The 19,803-nt window shown below is 42.5% G+C and overlaps 1 protein-coding gene across 1 annotated transcript in view; it reads left to right on the top strand.

Annotated features, from left to right (window-relative positions):
- Positions 1-19,803, top strand: part of LOC146870662 (receptor-type tyrosine-protein phosphatase V-like) — a 450,224-nt gene that overhangs the window by 316,259 nt on the left and 114,162 nt on the right. The window contains 4 exon segments of the mRNA XM_085643396.1: positions 9,341-9,467; positions 11,129-11,176; positions 12,438-12,531; positions 13,127-13,217. Coding sequence (XP_085499522.1) covers positions 9,341-9,467; positions 11,129-11,176; positions 12,438-12,531; positions 13,127-13,217 — 360 coding nt within the window.

Here is a 19,803-nt window from a genome sequence, read left to right as displayed (position 1 = left end):
AATTGGATATCGATCTTCACATACTTTTCCAAAAGAGGGTTGAAATTGTTTAGGGTATCGACATTGGATAGGGAGTTGATAGGGTGCAAGATACGTTCAAGCATTAGATTGTCTATGGAGAAGTCTTTGACAGATCTAAAGGTTTGGTGTTCTCTTGTGTGTTGACCTTAATTTATTGGTTGATCCCTAAGCAGAGAGATAAGGATGGCAAAGTGGTTGGTCATGTCCAGGAGTATTGGTGGTTTGCAGTTGATTCTTGGTGATGTTGAGAAGCCACTGGCAGGGTGTAGCCTTTGAAGAATTTTGGTTTTGTCACATGCTGTACCACGTTGGCTGTCAATGAGGTTGAAGAGTATGTCTATTGTTATTTTTTTAGCTTTTGTTGTGTGGTAATTTGAAGCTACCCAAGAGGGTGATGTGGGCATGTTGGATGGATGAAGTAGTAAGGAGATCTGAGAATTCATCAATAAAGTCTTTTTCCTGCCCAAAATGTCTGCAGATGGGTTGGAAGGTGGCGGTCTGAGTTGCAGAGAGTGGGAAATGACATGTCAGCAGTTCCTTGGAGCTGAATGTTACTTGCTTGCCTAGGGTGCAGGGCCAGGAGGGCCTATGGATGACAGCAAGGTATTCTCCCTTCCTATGTGCATGATCCGCATGATGTACGCTGCAGCCTTTGGGAAGAAGGGTGTCTAGGATGTGTGAGGATGTGGGGGTGAACGATGTGTCATGTTTGTGCTAGGTGATGATGTATTCGAAGCGTGTGTGGAGTACTGCAGAGTGAGTGTTAATGAGCATGAGTTGGAATGTATGTACTGTAATATGTTCTATAGTTTCAGGGGGTGTGGTAGTTAGTGTGATGTGTTTGAGTTTGGGTCTATGTGTTGTGTGAATGCTATGCAAGTGCCTGACTCATCAAGGTCTTGGTGTATTTGTAGGGATTGGCAGAATGGGCTGATTGGTGAGGCACATGATTTTATCTTACTTTGTAAGTTTTAATGGAACAGAGGTTCTGGCCCAAGGCCATTACTGGCCTTAACAGGTCCAAACAGGTGATACCTCCATCTATGTCTGCCCTTAACAGGCTCAAATGGCAATACCCTTGTCTGCATCTGCCCTTTGCTGAGGACATCAGAGCAATGGAATGCCTTTAGAGAAGGCAGGAAGTGATGTAACTACTTGTGCAGATGGGTGACGGGCAATGCAATAATGTCAAGTCCTGTGGAGATTGACAATGGGAAATTAAGTCTTCTTGCCTGGATTTCTCTTTAAAGATAAGTGATATGATTTCTAAGGAATTTAGAATAAAATTAGAATTTCCGCATCACTGTGCACAAGCAGTAGAGTTTCTCGCTTTGATTAGTTTGTATTGAATTGTGAAGCTTCCTACCCTCCATATCCACAAATTTTCTTTATTGAAGCATGACATCTCTACCAAAAACTCCTCTATAGATATGGCATACTTTGTGGTTAATATAGTTCCATATTGTTCCTAGTTTGAATTTGATCCTTGAATCTACATTTAAATAAAATCGTTTTATTGAAATTAACATATTCAGGTAGGTACAGCCTTTTATAGATGTCATAAGATTCACAGTAAGACTCACATTGGTATGTCGCATCATTAATGTAGGTTGTTTCCCCCATCCTTCACCATGGAGGAGCTTACACTCGAGCGCCCTATTCTACTTTGCCTTCCCGAAGCCCCCCTCCCGATGTCTGAGGGACTGGTGCAGATTCCTCCCCTATGTGTATTCCATTTGCCCCATATCTGGTTACACTTCCTCGGTCACCCTCTCGTTTCCGTTATCATACAAGAGTCCATGTCTCTCTACCAGTCCCGGAGTGTCGGAGTGGTCTGCGCCCCCCAGTGTTGTGCTATATTTCGTTTTGTGATCATCATCCCCAATGTGTCCCACATTCGCTCTTTCCTGTTTAGGTCTGTCTCATCCCAAATGGTAAGGAGACACAACTTTGGTTGTATTTCCACACTTCTTCCACTAACTCAGGCCACTTCGTTCATTACTTTCCCCCAATATTGCTTGATCAGTGGACAGTCCCACGCTAATTGATAAAAGGAACCCTCTTGTCCACATTTTCGCTGGCATTGATTGGTCATTTCCCTCCCTATCTTAACAAGCATGGTTCTGGAGTGGTAAACTGGTTGTAAAATCTTACATTGGACTAATCTAAATCTTGCTGCAATGGCGAACGCTCTGGGGCACCCAAGGGCCGTTTACCAGTCAGTCAGTCAGTCAGTCAAGAATAGCTTTATTCGGTTAATAATTAAAACCATCAAAGCATACACAAAATTTCATTTGCAAATAGTTACATGTAAAAATAATTAACAAAGGAATTTCAAACAATACACAGTGCACAAATATACATAAAAATAAGTTTAAACAAATAATTGGCGAATGTGAACATTAAAAAGTAAGGCAGGCCAAAATTTATAAAACTATTTCATGATTTCAAAAGAAAGGGATAAAAAGGCCCGGTCTCGGACTGTCAAACATGCTAAAAAATAGAGCTAAAATATATTAGACTACATTCGATTTCTACTTCTAATTGCCCCTGAAAGATAGCTGGCAACTCCAAAACAGACAAGAGGAGAGCCCAGCATTTGCAGAAATACCAAGGCGGGCCTTACTTGGTCAAAGTGATAGTTCTTAAAAATGGGGCAAATAAATTTCTTACGTAACAGAGTGTAAAATTTACAGTAAAAAATCATATGCAGCGTATTTTGTTCGGAGGCGTTATCACAGGGACAGGGGCCCAAAGTGCCCTCTTTAAAAAAGCCCTTCGGGTGTGCTAGGAGCCAAGGTAACATGTCATGTTTAAACCTAATCAATAAAAATAGATGAAAAGGGTTATTTATATAAGTCAAGTATGGCTGAATCTCATTGCCCATACTTAACATGACAAATCTCCTAACAGACGGTTTACACACTTCCTCGCCTTCTCTCTGCAACTTTGCCCTGCACATGAACTGCGACTTTAAGTCTTTTATTTCCAATTTAGACAGCTCACATGGTCTCTCAAATAATTCTAAGCAGCCAAGAGTCTCCATCTTAGATTTAATATATCTTAGCCAAGGAATACACATGGCTTTGTCAAGGACCAGACAATCTTGTATAATGAGCTGGTTTAGGGTTGGTGGATGCTGCGCCCAAACCCTTAACCAACCCATTAATGGGGCAACGGAGATCTGATCCACTAGATACTCAGCCCCCAAATCTTCATGGATATTAAAGATTGAAGTAGAAACAGGCAATGACAAAAGTTTCCGAAAAAAGGCATTCTCAATTAATTGAATCTCCACTGCCGACACATAGCCCCAGACCTCACTACCATACAGGGCCATAGGGACGCACTTAGCGTTATATATCTTCAAAATTGCGGGCAAGGGCTTGCATCCCAGCCGTTTTGCAAAACCCAACAATGCTCCTGTTGCCCTAGCGAGAATATTCTGTTTCTGTGCGCGTTGCGCGACCCATGATCCTCGGTCATCAAAAGTGACCCCCAAATATGGAAAGGTCTGGACTTTTGTTAGCTCCTGCTTATTGCAGAAGAATTTAACCTTTTTAGCAGCTCCATCTCCTATTGTCATTGAGTGGGATTTTTTAAAATTAATTACTAAGTCCAAGGAGACCATAAAATCGTTAAAACCATTTAAAAGGGCTTGAAGGCCTCTTGCAGTTCTAGCCAATAAGACCGTGTCATCCGCATACAACAAAGCGGGAATCAACTTAGTACCTACTCTTGGGATGTCTTTACAAGATGAGGACAAAACTTCCCCCAGGTTATTAATATAAAGTGAGAAAAGCAGGGGGGCAAGAATGCACCCCTGTCTTACCCCACGCTTCACCTGCCAGGCATCAGTTAGATTCCCGTCCTTGTTATAACGGACCGCCGCAGTAGTGTCTTCATGTATAAGTGCTAAAAAGGAAATCAGCACAGGGTCAAGACCCATAGTTGCCAGGGATGCCCATAGTTTTTGACGATTAACCAAATCAAAAGCAGTAGATAGGTCCATGAATGCTAAGTGTAAGACCCCCTGCTTCGCAATCGTATACTTCCCAATGATGAGATGCAAATTAAGGCATTGACCTACCGTGCTCCTTCCCTTTCTGAAACCATACTGAAGGTCCGAAATAATGGAGTTGTCCTCCAGCCATGATGTTAACCGTGCTAGGACAACTTTACCCATTATTTTCATCGCAGAATCGAGAAGAGAAATAGGCCGATAACATGCCGGATCCTCTCTAGCACCTTTTTTAAATATTGGTACTATCACGGCCTTACCCCAAGAACGGGGGACACCCTCCTTTGCTACCGCGTTAAAAACTAAGGTTAGAAGTTTCGCCCAGTAATTTGAATCTGCCTTGTACAAATCTGCAGGGACACCATCGGGGGCCGGGTGCTTTGCCCTTTGCCATTGATTCAATGGCGTCCTGAACTTCAGCCTCAGTAAAATTAATTTTCGATGACAGATTAGTATCCCCACAATTTACAGGATTCTGGTCAGGAATCTCAGAATAAAGCCCACTAAAATGAGACACCCATTTATCTGGGGCAATAAGACAATCATTAATAATATTTTCCATTTCATTAAAAAGTGGGCTGTTAATTACTTTCCAGAATTGGGAACTACTTTTTAAGACACTAGCGTCTGACAATTCTTCCCACGCCAAATTTTTCAGACAAGTTTTCCTTGCCTTTAGTGTTTTCTTGAAGGATCTTCTTGCCTCCACAATCCTGCTGATATCTTTAGCGCCATCTTTTAAGGCCAGTAAGAGAATAGAGTGCGCGCTACTACATGCCTGATCAAACCAGATTTTATGCTTCTTAGGTCTTGGTTTCCCAACGAGAGTTAGATTATCCATAATCTGGCTGGTTATTCGCTCAAAGGCACCAAGAATATCCCCTGGTTTAGATTCTATCGCTAGGCAAATATTAAAATCCTCCAAATTACTGTGATACAGTTTCTCGAGAAAATCACTAGGAGTAATAACCTCCCATCTCAAACGAGTTCCCTGTTTAATAGGGACTATGTTTGAATTAGAGATTGTAGACATATGATTAGGCCTAAAGACATCATTAATATTTAATTCCAAAGATAATGGATTGTGGTCACTAAGGACGTTTGCAGTGACACAAAATGGTCCTATCAGTCCCTTCATAGTACAGGAAATTAGTATATGATCAATAATACTGTTGTGACCCTGACCAGTGAATGTAGGCACAGGAGATACTAAGTTCTGCATTGGCACAAATAAATTAAAAGCAGATACAATACTGTCTAGAAGCATCCCACCTTTTACCAGTCATAATCTAGGAGTTAACCCACATCTCCCTGCCATTGAATCCGGAATTTTAGGAGGGGGTCCGAGGAGTTGCGCAACAGCTTTTGATAAGTTAGGGATATTGCTTTACATTACATACAGTCTGTAAGCAGCCTGTCTTCTAATGGAGAAGCTTCCGGGGGATTACTCCCCGTCGGGATGGCCATCTTTAGGGATACCTATGTGGTCTCATCTGTCAAAACCTCAAGAAGTGTGGAGACCTCCCAATTTCTCGCTATCCCTCAACAGGGTACTTTGTGTCAGTGTGTTAGACCATCCCAGCCTTTTATTTACCGTCTGCCATAGTGGTATGTGCTGTTGGACTGGTTAGGAAATTGCCGTTAGGTTTTGTGTACTGTGCTCTGGTATAACCCCCCTTCCCCACAAGTAACCTGTCCATTCTGTATGCCGGTTCATCATGTGGTCGGTGGACCTACTTGAATCTACATTTGATGGCGCTGTTAGTCACCTGAGTGTATGGGGATCTCATCACAGCTGTAAACGTTGACAAATTTGATGAATTTTGGGTGGCATGCCACTGTACAGAATTTAGCAATTGCCTAATGGAGCCACAATAATGGCTCTGGTTACTGTTTTGGCTTCATTAAGTATATTCTTTATTTTTGTCTTTTTTGGCTAGAAGTTGGAGCTTTACGTGATATTGTTTAAATGTCATTTCACATTTAGCTGAGAGTCAAAGTTGACTATCAATATTTTCACTTTTGATTGGTTAGTAATTTTTTTATTTTATCCATTGTTATGAACAAGTATTTCTGATATGGGTATATTGTTTTCAGTGCTGACCTATTTGTTCCATTCGCTCCATGATTATGTTTAGCCAATTTGCATCTATCCTTGTTAAATGTTCGATGAAAGGATGGCAATTATATTAGTAGTTTTAGCAATGAAATGATCCTCTAAGCAGCTAGATGCCATCAGCATGTGTGTGTGTGGAGGTATGTATCTAAATTTGGTACGAAAACATGAAAAAACCAAATATTTGGTAAATTATGAAAATCTACTAATTCACTGCACTATTTAACAGTGTACTACAGGGCCAAATCCAAGAGTTTTGTGACCAGGGGTTCTAGTTGAGATGTTTGGCCAAAGCTATGTTCATACTCTAGCCTGATTTCCAGGTTAATTCAACCTACCTATCACATCCCCTTCTACTTTCTTTTCACTATACTTCTGCAAGTCTTACTTTCTTCTTGTAAAGTGGTAAGATAATTCATTTTGTAAAGTGCCAGCTTTACAAACTGTTTGGCACCTGTGAGTTACAATTCTGAATACAATCCAAGCACAAGCATCCATGCATCTGCCAAAGCAGGATACAATTCGTTCCCTTGAATAGAACATTAATAATCTTCTTGATTTACTCATCGAGATTCAATTCTGTTTTGTTGTTTACACTATATAAATGATTAATATTATGAAACCAATGGCATTTTTATATTGTTTAAAATCAAATGGATGTTCATTGCACTTTATGAACAGAACTTGTGCTCAATAAATGGAGAAATGCATTCTTTGCAAATGTATGACAGTTATAGACTTGTATTGCTGGTCTTGTTTAACACAGTAGCCTGGTAGTACTGCAAACTCACTTACATTCCAAAATCATTCTCTTTGACCTCACTGACCCCAGAAAGTCAAAGCTCAAACAGTCCAGGCTTACTTTTGGAAGGTGTATGGAACACCTAGTTCAGCTAGCACATGCATGCCTTCCATTGAATATAATCTAAAAAGTGATATTCATTCTGAGAAAGACATAAGGCTGCATTTACATTAAGTAAAAATTCTTAATAACTGAAAGACATCTTGTAGAACTCACAAGCAAATTGTTGCAGATTTTGGAAAAGAACTGGCAGCCACAAGGTGGAAGCACACATGTCTTAATGGCAGAGTCAAGAAGGCACATGCACAACTGCTCCGAGTGATTACCAGTGGTTGAGATTAATTCAAGAATTCCATCCATCACTGTTTTGTATACTTATTGTGTCATCCCTAGTGGGACAGGTATGCCCTGACGTGGGTCCCATGCACACTGTCACTGAAACCAAGCTGTACCTGGCTGATGAGCCCATAACTAGTGGGAAACAGGTCCTTGGTTGTGTGTGTTCTGGTTCAGGGAAGACCTGGCTTGGCAGTTCGGACTGGACTGTTCCTATTGGAGCAGTGCCAAGACTGATATGAATATAGCTGTGCCCAAACTGAGGTGGCATAGTGTGCAAAATAGTGATGGACTGGGATGCAGCCTGAGTGATTACAAGTGGTTGAGATTAATTCAAGCATTCCACCCTTCACTGTTTTGTATATTTACAATAAATGGTGGAGTCACACAGCCCTTACTGGAGTTCATAATGGCAGGCTGTGAGGTCACTGGACCAGCATACATTTTAGCCCTGCTGTATACCACTTACACCATTTATTTGCAAATTTGATGTCACAGCTTTTCCGTTTCTGCTGCAATGTGAGTTTGTGTTTCTGCTTGCTAAACCATCTATGTAAGACAGCTCAAAGTGCTGAGCTCCTGTGCAAAGACTCAAGTGTGTGATTGTACTTATAGTTATGCCAGTCCACCTCTGTGTGTCTTATTCTGGCCTTGACATTTTGAGCAGAGTGAAGAAGTAGCACTTGTCTTTGTTTGCTACACATAGAGCATTTGACTGCTGGTTGGGTGCACCCACTTTATCTCCCTGCATAGCAGAGGGTGGCTGCTGCTCGCTCACTAGGCTATATGGATTGGACACTGATCGTTGGTGGCAGCTGATTTATAACTGGGGAACAGTATCTTTATTATTTTTACTCATAGGAGGTTGTCTACTGACTTTAAATCTGTTCTGTCTTCTATAACTGGAGACCTTAACCTCCTCCTAAGTTTATGTTGTAGGATTGATCATTATGTGGTAACTTTTGAGACCATGTCTTACACCCCAATTCTAGATTAACACTGACAGTACAGAGGCAGTACCTTGTATTCACATAGATGTTACACTGAAGCACCATCTCACTGGAGAGGATTCTACAAGACCTTGGCTTAGATCTTCCGTCCCTCACAAGGCTCAGAAAAAAACTACATCCAGAGAAAAAGGCCCAACTAGTGTGTCCAGCAGAGTTGAAGCGGGAGTGCAGTGGCTTCCATGGAGATTAGCATCCCATGTCCTCACGGACTAAGGCCTGCCTGGAGAACAAATATAAGAGAGAGAGTCTGCCCTGGAGCTCAGCTGCCCTGGGTAGAACTAGAGACCTCTCTTTCACATCCGATTTATGAAAGTGCCAAGGACATGCTGGATCCATTGTAGGACTGTTCTTGCTAGTGAACATGTACTGCTGCTTGGCCTCCCTTCTTAAAGTCCCCATTCTGGTCAGCAGTGAGCAGGTGAGTCCATGTCCCTGTGGAAGGCAAAGCTGTCTATCTAGAGGCCTCTGGAACCAGTTCTCAAAGTGAACCTTGTGAGGCACCGGTTTTGATGTAGCATTGTTCCCCTGAACTCTGTTTAGTGACCCTTGTTGCCACTAAGAGCGATTGAAGACACTGATACACCAGACAGCCCAGCGGCATGAGAGTTACATCTTCAAAACCAGCAGCACACCATTTTAGTGGTTTATGATCAGTCCATTTTAACTTAGATGGTCACTGTGTTTAGCACGGTATTGCAGTACGAGATCAGTCCAGCTGACGTTTCTTGCTTGACGTCTGAGATGTAGGTGAAACTGTTGCAACGGACAAACATGTCACTCCAGCTAAGATACTATGCTTGCATTCATTGAGTGACATTTATAAATGCTTTGTGTTCTGTACAGGCTCACTAGCAAGAACTACGATGTATCCAGCATGTCCTTGGCACTTTCTGTGTCATACTTATCTTTTCTCAAAATGTAAATGTTAAAAGAATGTATCTAAATGATTCCCAGTACGCCTTACGACTTGTTTGCCACAAATTCTATTCCACCTGAAGCGGTGGGATTCTGATCACCTGTACTTGCACCCACAGCCCCTCCAAGTGATGGAAATTCCAATTCTGTCCCCATTCCAGTTGTGGCTGGAGTTGTCGGAGGTGTCCTGCTGATCAGCATGGTATTTATTGTCCTGGTGTTCTGGCGACGATCCCGGTTAAGAAGGTACAGTTAGCTGCACCCTTTGCAGTTTTCCATGTGTTGAAATAAAGTGCACTCCTAACTACTACAAATTGCCGGGATAATGTTGTAACCCAATAAAGAAGTTCATATTATCAATAAATCAGTTCATATTATCAATAAATAAGGACCGTTAAGGGAATGTAAAACACCTTCTCAATCACATAATTTCAAGTGGAATTCAAATTTTTTTTATCCACTTTATTTTGCTGATACGATTTGTACAGTATACATGTCAATTAGATTCGTTTAGTACTTACACAAATAAGTCATAATCATTTGTTGAAACATTAACTTAATTTACAAAAATAAAAATGAAATAAAATGTGCTACATTTACTTAACATATATATGAAAATACATTGTACTTCATTTCAAATTGCACAGAATTATGCATTGAAATCCACTGTATTCATTAAAAACCTAGATCGAATTCCACATATTTGTATGAACGCAATTCGTAGAAGACGTCCAATTTATATATTTTTTAAATGGATGGAAAGGTATAACAAATGCTGCTAAATCAAACGTGCCCAGAAAGCCATGTACCTTAAATATTCAGCAGGCACTTTTGAAAACTTTATATCAGCATTGTGTGGAGCATAGAAGGGCTGAGGCTATTCCATGTTGCCAAAGGGGCTGCAGATGCTAGTGTAACCCTTCCACAGTGCCCATTGGATGGGTGCATTGGTCAGTCAATTTGAAAATCCGTGTCCTTATTTCAAAGGTGGCGTGCCTACTTGATGTGGCAACGCCTTTGTATGTGCGTAGTACCGTTTTGAAGAAGCAGTCAGAAGTCGCAGAACCCTACAACTCCTTTGTACTCCCTTGTGGCTCTTTGTTTACACTGGGCTCCCAAAGAAACACTTCTCTGATGTTTCAAGCCAAGTGGCACGAATGTGTGTGAATCCGCTGCAATACGACCACATACAGCTAGCCTTAAAAGCACTTCACTAACTATCTGTAGATGCAGGAATAAAATACACAGTCCTTTGTACCGTGCAGAGGTCCAGGACTAGTCACTCATCACATGCAGATTAGGAGTCTGCAAATGAAACTTTCGACGCAAAGGGGTAGATCATACAGAGAACTCTCAAAAAGTACTACGATTCGTTGTAAAAATAATTTTATTTAAACGAGTGAACTGGGATAATTTTGCAAAATGATTATTAAAAATATTTATTGGTACAATTGATACCTTTGTGACCGTGATACATTTTTTGGCCTGATTTGGGTGACGGTGGGAAATCGTCCAGTTTCTGGCTAAAGAGATAAGTCAAAGGCGAAGTGGAACTTTCTTCAGCATTCTGTTTCTATGGTGAATGAAAATAATTTCAGTGATTGATTCTCCTCTGGGTTCAGCACTTGCTCCAGAAACTGAGTGATTGTCTGTTGCCATCAAACTCTAATCCGGCCTTTGCTTCAATATACAAGTGGGCATCTGTCACCAGATGCTTCTTGAACTAGTGCCCAAAAATAGATTACATGATTCTAGCAAATAGCCATGGTAGCAAACCAATCTGACCCACTGTTTGTGTACACATCGCTGCTGTTGCATGGTACATCTTTCATTGGGTTCTTCAGAAGAATTGCGTTACTACATTTCTGCTCAAATGTCTACATTGTTTATTATTAATATTATTCCAGACTGATGAAAAATAATCCAACTCAAGAGATGACAACCTACAGTTTGAGGTGAGTGGAGGAATTTGTTCGATCACAGTGTCTCCTCTTGAGTAACGCATGATTTGGGGGACATTGCAAAATCTTGAGCAATGCCATTACCAATAAGTCTGACTTTGCTGTGACACTTGGGACTGCCCAGCCTTGTCCTTGAGTGATTAGGTCTTGCAGGTATGTGTTGCTTTAGCAGTTGGGAACTCAGGCAGTGAGCTGGTAAAACCTTGCAAGTAAGGCAGGATATGGTTTCACTGAAAATGCCTAGGTGCTTAGTGCAGGTTTCTTTAATATGGCATTGTTAGCCCAAGCCAAATGCAAGGGTCAGTAATATTAGAGCAGTGTTCTAACTAGCTGGAATAGCTGCTGTGGTGTGCAGCAATGCTTTTAGATTATTAGGCCAAGTGAGGGTGGAACTAATCTCCTAATGCAAGACGCCCGCTGTGAGTCACTTGGAAATTAAAATATCTTCCTCTTCTCACTCCCTTCTTTAACAGCTCCGTCTGAGTTACTCTGTGGTCACATATGTCAGTATGCGCAGCGCACAGTAACTGCCGTGAACTGACAGCAAGAGCAGTCCAAGAAGGAAGAGAGAAGTCACCTCAGCCCTGCCTCTCCTTCAGCTCTTTGCTTACCTTGGCAAGGCAGAGGGAGGGACTGGGCTGTCGAGGTTCCTCTCTCCCACAGCTTCGGCTGTCACAGCATCTACATATCAGTGTCATTGTGAGCCACCAATGGTGGGAGAGGGAAGCCTGTGCTCCTTTCTATCACTCTCTGTCTCTGCCACACTTCTACACTATACCGCGTATCATGCGCAGACGAAGAAGTGAGGAAATGACATAGGCTAATGTGTAGGAACCCCCTCTCTGGTTGCATCCTTACCCATCACGCTTCCTGAGGTAGTCAAGTCCTTGTCCTCACAAGTCGCATGTCCATGTCATATGTTGCTAATAGTAGGGTGATTATGGGAAGAGCTATTCATCCCAAGCTTTGTATCAATGTGCGCAGAGTCTGATTTATACTTGCTGGGCTATCTGTCGATTGGGGTGGAGGGGGGGTACACAATTACCTGACAAATCATGTTGCTAGGACATGAATTATTCCCCAAAGCAAGGTAATAATCTGCGAGGTAAAATTCATAATCAGTCTTTAAAATAGGCACATATAAACTAGCAAATATAAGGAAAATAACCTAAACGAGAATTATTATTATTCTTGAGTTCGGATCTGTCTAGGCTGTCCATGTACTACCGTAAAAACTTCTCTTTTGCATTTACAGAAATATTCACCGAACTATCCCAGTTCAGAACTTCAAACAAGTCTTTGAGATGAAGGCTGCAAACGCCAGTCAAGGCTTCTTTCCGGAATTTGAGGTAAGAGCATAACAGAACCTCTCCAACTGACGCATTGTATTGCAGTAACAAAAAGCAAAAAAACATAGAAAATAATCCCACGATTGTTAAAATTGATGTTGTTTGAAAGAAGTGATGCCGACAGTAAGTGCGTATTCTGCCTACAGCGCTACAAAAATACATTAACACCTGAGTAACTGTTTCCATTGGACTTCTTGTGGAAATCATCCTGTACATTTTACTGTGCATTAGTACTGGTCACTTTAATGATCTTGGTTATACCACATTCAGTGTACTTACTTTAAGTCTACCCTGTTTTCATTCCTCTTCGTGTAAATAATACCAATCAAACACCAGATCCCAAATGTTTTCAGAGTGCTATAAAGGGTGCACCAGACAAATGCATTCCTCTGAAGGAGAGACATAGACATCCCCTAATATGGTGGAGGAGTAACAAACAAAATGTGTATACACTAGAAATAACTTCACCCTCGGAGCTACCACATTTATTACTTTTAATTTATTGTCTAGATTATTCATAATATCATCTACTATTTAAAATGTTCTTAGTTTTTCATTTTGCTAATGTTATTAATATTTTCCAATTGTTCTGCAGGAACTTAAGGAAGTGGGAAAGGATCAGTCCAAGTTGGAAGCAGAACTCCCTGACAACATTGCTAAGAATCGCTATCCCCACGTGCTGCCTTGTAAGTAATCATGTTATTTTGCCGTAGAAGTCCCGCTGACTCCCTGCGGCTAAGGGCACAGTGGCATGGGCACATCTGGGTGAAGTGCAGAGTGTATGGTTCACCAGGGCCGGACTGGGAACTGAAAGCAGCCCTGGCAAATTATGTCAGACCAGTCCCCGTATGGTGCGCAGCGAGCATGCCCGGCCACGGCTATAGGGTTTTGGGGCGGTTCTCCCCCCCCCCCCAAGTAAATTTTTGAAAAAGAAAGACCAAAACATTGCATTTTACAGCACATTTTTCATTACACATTTAATTGTATTAACTTTCAAAGCACAGTAAAAAGTAGATGATGTCCTTAAAGAGCACCAGATTACCCAGTTGTATGTACCCATAGACATTCTTACAGAGAACATCAAAAATAGACACAAGAGTAGTGAATCAGAGAGCAAAAACTATGGAAATGTCACACATAAGCACAGTCCCAGGCCAGGAAGCATGGAAACATCTAACTTAAGCACCCAGGGCAGTAAGCATGGAAATATCTCACACATGAGCACCCAGGCCACTGAGGACAGAAACTGTAGAAATGTCACACATAAGCACCCAGACCACTGAGGCCAGAAACTATGGAAAGTCACCTTTAAGCACAGGCCAGAAAGTATGGAAACGTGACACATAAGCACCCAGGCCAGTAAGCATGGAAATGTCAGACATGAGCACCTAGGCCACTGAAGTCAGAAATTGTGGAAATGTCATACATAAGCACACAGGCCACTGAGGCCAGAGATCATGGTAACATCACACTAAAGCAATCATGCCAGAAAGCATGGAAACATCATACATAAGCACCCAGGCTAGTAAGCATGGAAATGTCATACATGGGCACCCAGGCCACTAAGGCCAAAAATTGTGGAAATGTCACACATAATCAAGCACCTAGGCCAGAAAGCATGAACATTTCACACAATGGCACCCAAACCAGTGGCGCTGTAACACTTTTCAGAGTGTGGGTGCTGCCATCAATGTTACATCACTGAAGACATTGGGCTGTGAAAAATTCAAGAATCACACAAAACAAGGGTTGCAAATGAGCCTCGCCTTTTCTGGTGGAGGTGTTGAGGGTGTGGTTCAGAGCGGAAAAGTTCAAAATTTCATCTCAGCACATAACACCCCTTCAGAACAGATACTGTGACAGATTCACCATCTGTGGGGGTTTCATGGAAGCTGAAGACTCTTCTTTAGCAGATCTGAGCATTCCCACACACACCCATTCAACACCACTAAAAGCGAGATCAAAGGATTTATAAAATGACACTGTAGATGGACTGGACATTTACATCATGCATGCCACTCTACCTCACATACGAATTGTAGACTTCATATTCATACAGCAGGCATAGCACATGCAGTCTTAGCATTGACAGACTAAGAACCAGAAACTGCAAGAAAGAGAACCAGAAGACAGTCCTTCCGCATCATGCATTCTAGTTTAAAACAGCATCCTTTCGAAGACCTGACAACAGGGCTTAAAGTGGGCCAGGTCCTGCCGGTGCCCGACAGTTCTAAAAAGCAGCTGCTGAGATGGATCCCTATCGGGCTCTCCATTTTTGCCCTCACTCTCTGTGAAAAAAAATCTTAACTCTTCAGCAGCACCACCCTTCACTGCCTTTGATGTAACTTCAAAGAGACTCGGTATAGCTCTTTCACAGTTCCATCATTTCAGAGCTGAAGCATTTTCAGTATTATATACATTGAAGCAGTAGTTGCTGTTTTTTTTCTTATGCAACTAACAACCATTGACAAAGCCAATTGCTTGTTGTAGGTGTAATGTTACTTGTAGCAGTATTGCACTATATATATCTGGATACAATGACAGAAACCGCAAAATACTAATTGGGCAGCACACTGTGCTAAGCACAGATTTTTAGCTTTCATGATTTTGAGCCATGCCCTTGATTACATCGGCCACACCCTTTTGAGACCCGTTTTTTTTTAATCCTACTTAAGGCTCTGCCTGACAAGCATCATGATATGAGGACTCTTGTCCCTGACCCAGAGAGTGAAAAGCGCAAGGTCAGGGTCACTCATCACTTGCTGGCTGGAGAGGTGATGTGCAGCCAGGTCACGAGTTAGATCCAATTCCAAGGCCGACAGGCCTGAAGGTCTTTATATTCGCCGCCAGGGCAGCGTGCGCCACTGTGCTTTTAACACATTTTTGCCCTATCATGTGCAACATTTTTAAAGGACACTTACTTTAGTTAACTGCTGTGATGTGGCAAGACTCAGCAGCCTGCTCAGGCCCTTGCTTCTACAGTGTGGAGCCTGGAGGACGTGCGCACTATCTACTTTGCTGCAGTGCCAGCAGATGAACGTGGGGAAGGGGCTTAGATCATTGGTCCGACTCGTGCGTTGCACTGCGCCCTGCGTGAGTCAGACCAATGATCTGCACCCCCTCCCCAAGTTTGCCCTATATTCACGCTGTCATTGGCAGGCACTCCAGTCCTCAATGGTTGGTGCAGCCGGTGCTGCACCTGTGCCTACACAAGGCGGTGCCGAAAGTGTATGCGGCGCGCACTGCACACGCACTACTAAATTCAAACAACAGTTCACTCTGACTCAGAGTGCACTGTTGTTTGAATTTAGTAGTGCGCGTGCGGTCTGACCTCTGTGCGGCAGGAGAAAATATGTTTTTTTTCCTCACAGAGGTCAGAGTGCAGAGCATGAGATTGTCACAGTGACCGGTGGCCTTCTGATTTTGTCACTGCGCGCCGATTTTGCTATAAATCGTCCCACAGTAACAAAACCGACCCCTGTGACCAAACTGGCCCCCACCCTTCCAGCCTACCGTGGGATTGTCCGGTGCCCGGCATCACCAGTCCGGCCCTGTGGCTCACTGGAATTGAAAAGGTTCCTAAGAGCTTATTATCGGATTTAAGTGCACTGAGTGTTTTATCGACAAAACGGCAATGAACACTGCAAATAACGAGAGGGCCTGGGGCCCCTGAAATAGCCACCATCAACGGCCTAACTGCTCAATCATAAAGTTGTCAATCCCCCCCAAAACGTTTGTCTTGTTAACAGTTTGGTTCTGGCCTGTAAGTAAGCTTTTTGGACCAAGTTATTATGGCACTGGGGGTTTGGCTTAGTACAAGTGTCTGGGAGCCTGATGTAGAGCTTGTTGAGCAGAGCCATCTGAGAAGGTTAGCCAAAATGAGTAACTTTGAAGACCTGGATTTGCCAGGGCCTAAAGGATCCTCTTGTAATGAAAATGAGTTAGTCCAAAAGGAAAGCTACCCTCAAATACTTCGCTTAAGAGAAGCAAACTCCAGGATTTCCCCTTTTCTTTGCCTTCTTTTGCAACCACAGGTGCTTTGTTGAGTAGGGGTTGATTCCAGTTTAATCTGCAATTTTAGGTATCCTATGCATAGGATGCTAAGTGGCATTGATGGATCATACAGCCACTCCAGGAAGGCAGTGGGGTTTATGAACCGTTGAGACTGCCCTGGGTGTAGAGGTCAATCTGATTAGTCGCAAATTAGAGGCTCACTTTGGCAGAAAATTATTATAGTGTTTCCTGCTCTGATTGGTCCAATTGACTTCCTTGACTGATGTTATGATCCTGGAGGAACACAATACCACAGGATGACCCTTTGCAGGTGTGAAGAAGGTAACATCTGGTGGGAAGGCAGTCAGATTTTGTAATAATTTGATTACCATCCCCCTGGCAGAATAATGAGAGGGATAGATTCCTTTTGGTTCAAATTATGTAAATTACTTTATCCAAACATATTGAGGACATCTTTCATCAACAGACAGACAAGAGGCTCTCTTCTATAACTCATCCAATACCATGTTCCCACTGATCATGGTGTGTCTCCACTGATACTGTGTTTTCCCGCTCTCATTTTAGTTTGTGGCTGTTCCTGTACATTAACAACACACTTCCTGCATTACAAATTATTTGGTGGACTCCAGCCTTGGCTTTACATTGCACTTCTTTCTTATTCAAGCTGATGTCACACAAGCCCCATTGTACAGTGTCATATCCTTCCCCCTTTCTGCAGTCCATCCAAATTACTTTTGAGTGCTGTCAATAGAGCTTTTACCTGACAGGTTAAAGGGAAATGGAGGACCTTGTCAGTACTGTAGGTCTGCTCTAGCATAAGAATTTAAGGATATGTCTTTCCTTCTTCCTTGGCAACCAGTGAGTGTAAATTCTCAAGGTGTGAAATGTGCTTAGTTTGGACCTTTGCCCCAGTCATTAGAAGTTATTTATAAATGTATGGCTTTGTTTTGTCAAGCACCAACATCATACCCAAAAGGCCACTTCAGACAACTGGAGTGATGTTCTTTTCTGACTTCTTACAAATCTTTCTCACTTTTTAGAACCCCACTATGAGACATCTGGTCTGTAGATAAATCATGAGATTTTATAGGAGAGCGGTATTTACGAAAAATGGATTCAGTTGGCGGTACATTTATGAACTTTAATATTCAGTATCTGTCTCTGGAGTCTTTTCCAAGGGAGGGGGAAGATTGCCAGTGGGCAGCGAAATGTAAGGAACATAAATTTGTTCTTCATCAACAGAGGGGTAAGCTCACCGAGTGGTGGAAAGAGGGGAGGGGATTACCAATGATTGGTGATGAGACGTATGGAGGACCTCCGATGGCTATAGAGACGGTGAGGATGTGGTAGTGAGCTCCATGGAATAACATGGAAGAACCAAAGAGATGGAAAATGTTGAGTGCAGGAGAAAATGGAATGGGCCAGGGAGCTAACATCCAATCAATGTAGGCACACAGAAGAGCTACAGTGATTGGATGTGAAGGAAATATTTATTCTACTTGAAGGCAGGCAGTGGATCACCAATGAATGACCAAAGCTGGGGAGTTGTAGGAAGGCCTGAAGTCTGGAGAAAGGAAGACTCCGAAAACTGGGTGGGGACAATAGCCTATGAAGGAGACCAGGTTTAAGCAATGTTAGAGAAAGTTAGAAAACATCTGGTGACGGTAAACATGACCAGTACCCGAGATTGGGTGGAACCACACTGACTGGGCAAAAGGCCTGTGATGGACACAGATAAGGGACTTCCTTGGCCATAGAAATGTTGTATGATGGAGAGAGAGTTGATAATAAGCATGGGAATGACCTAGGGGTAAGCATAGGGAGGACATATGATTTAGCAAGGAAAAAAACATCAAGTGACTGTGGAGATGATCAAGGAAGAATACCGGTAAAGGAACCCAAATTCCTGGAGAAAATATCTGACTGACAAGATGAATTTGAATGGTAGACCGGAGGGGGGGGGGGGGAACCTCACTTGAATGGTGAAAGGAGAGTGATAGCTCGAGACAGATCAAGGTCCTCTAAGGCTGGACAAGGAAGATCTCTCATGGCTGGAGACTAGCAGAAGGTATCAGATGAATGGAACATGAGGAAGATTTCTGATAGCAGGAGGTCTAAAGTGACTGGAGGCAGGACATAGAACATTGATGGCTGCTGAAAATGAGCAGACCTCTAGTTGCTTGAGGCAGGTAGTAGACCAGTCAGGATCATCGACAGGACATATTGAAAACATGAACTTTGGTAGAAGGAATGCTAACAAATAGTCTAACCACTGGCAAACGCTCGGGTAAAATTCCAACCCATCATTGCTTTCGCTCATCATGCCATCTCAGATTAGACCCAGCCATATGCAAATCAGCCTTGGTCCTGCTCCCTTGGAAACAGTCCAGAACAAACTGCCAAGTCAGGTTCTCTCTGAACTGGATCACATGGCTTATTTGTCCCTCTTCAGTCAGGTGTAGTTTGGTTACAGTGCCACAGTGAGCACAAGACCTACATCTGGGCTTAACTTAGCCACTTGGGACATTACATCAAACACACATGTGGCAGGGTCTAATTTGAGGTGCCATGATCAGCAAAGAAAGGATGGGTGGAATGCTATCCCGAGCAATTGCCAATGGTTAGACTATTTGTAAATATTCCTCCTACCACCTTTTGTGTGTGTGACAAGACATATTGTTCATATGACTTTAGGGAGATACCCTTAGACAGACAGAGACATGGAGAACAATCTGTTAATGATGCAGGGCTAAGGAATGCAGTGCCTTGTGACAGAGGCAGCCTCAGATGGTTATAGAAATAGATAGCTGAAGACAGACTCTGAATCTCCAATAATTGCAAACAAGATAAGGAGGTCCTATCGGATTCTCTAATACTGGAGAAATAGAGACTGTCTGACCATACGAGGACTGCCAGGATTGTCCCAAAATTGCAAGCTGGTTAAGTACCTTATATTATTAGAGTGAGTTAGGGAGATAGTGGTTGTATAACATTGTTTTGTGATTTCTTACAATGTTTTAGAGAAAATATCAAGGGCCAGATGTATCAAAGTGTTTTGCCCATTCTGTGCCTATGGGGAAATGTGTTCATACATATGGCCCCAAATGAATAAATGCAAGGTTATGATCGATTGATAAAAGGCACAGAAATGACTCCTGATGCCTGGATACTTCCTGCACGTGTCCTACATGTCATGGATATTGCTTTCTAGGTGGTTCTTTCCTTTTGCACCATGGGGTAGGGTGATGAGTCCTTATC

This window comes from Triturus cristatus, chromosome 1_1 (genome assembly GCF_964204655.1).
Source record: "Triturus cristatus chromosome 1_1, aTriCri1.1, whole genome shotgun sequence".
NCBI classification, from domain to species: Eukaryota; Metazoa; Chordata; class Amphibia; order Caudata; family Salamandridae; genus Triturus; species Triturus cristatus.
The sequence above is the reverse complement of the archived record's forward strand: the minus strand, read 5'-3'. Positions and strand labels throughout refer to the sequence as shown.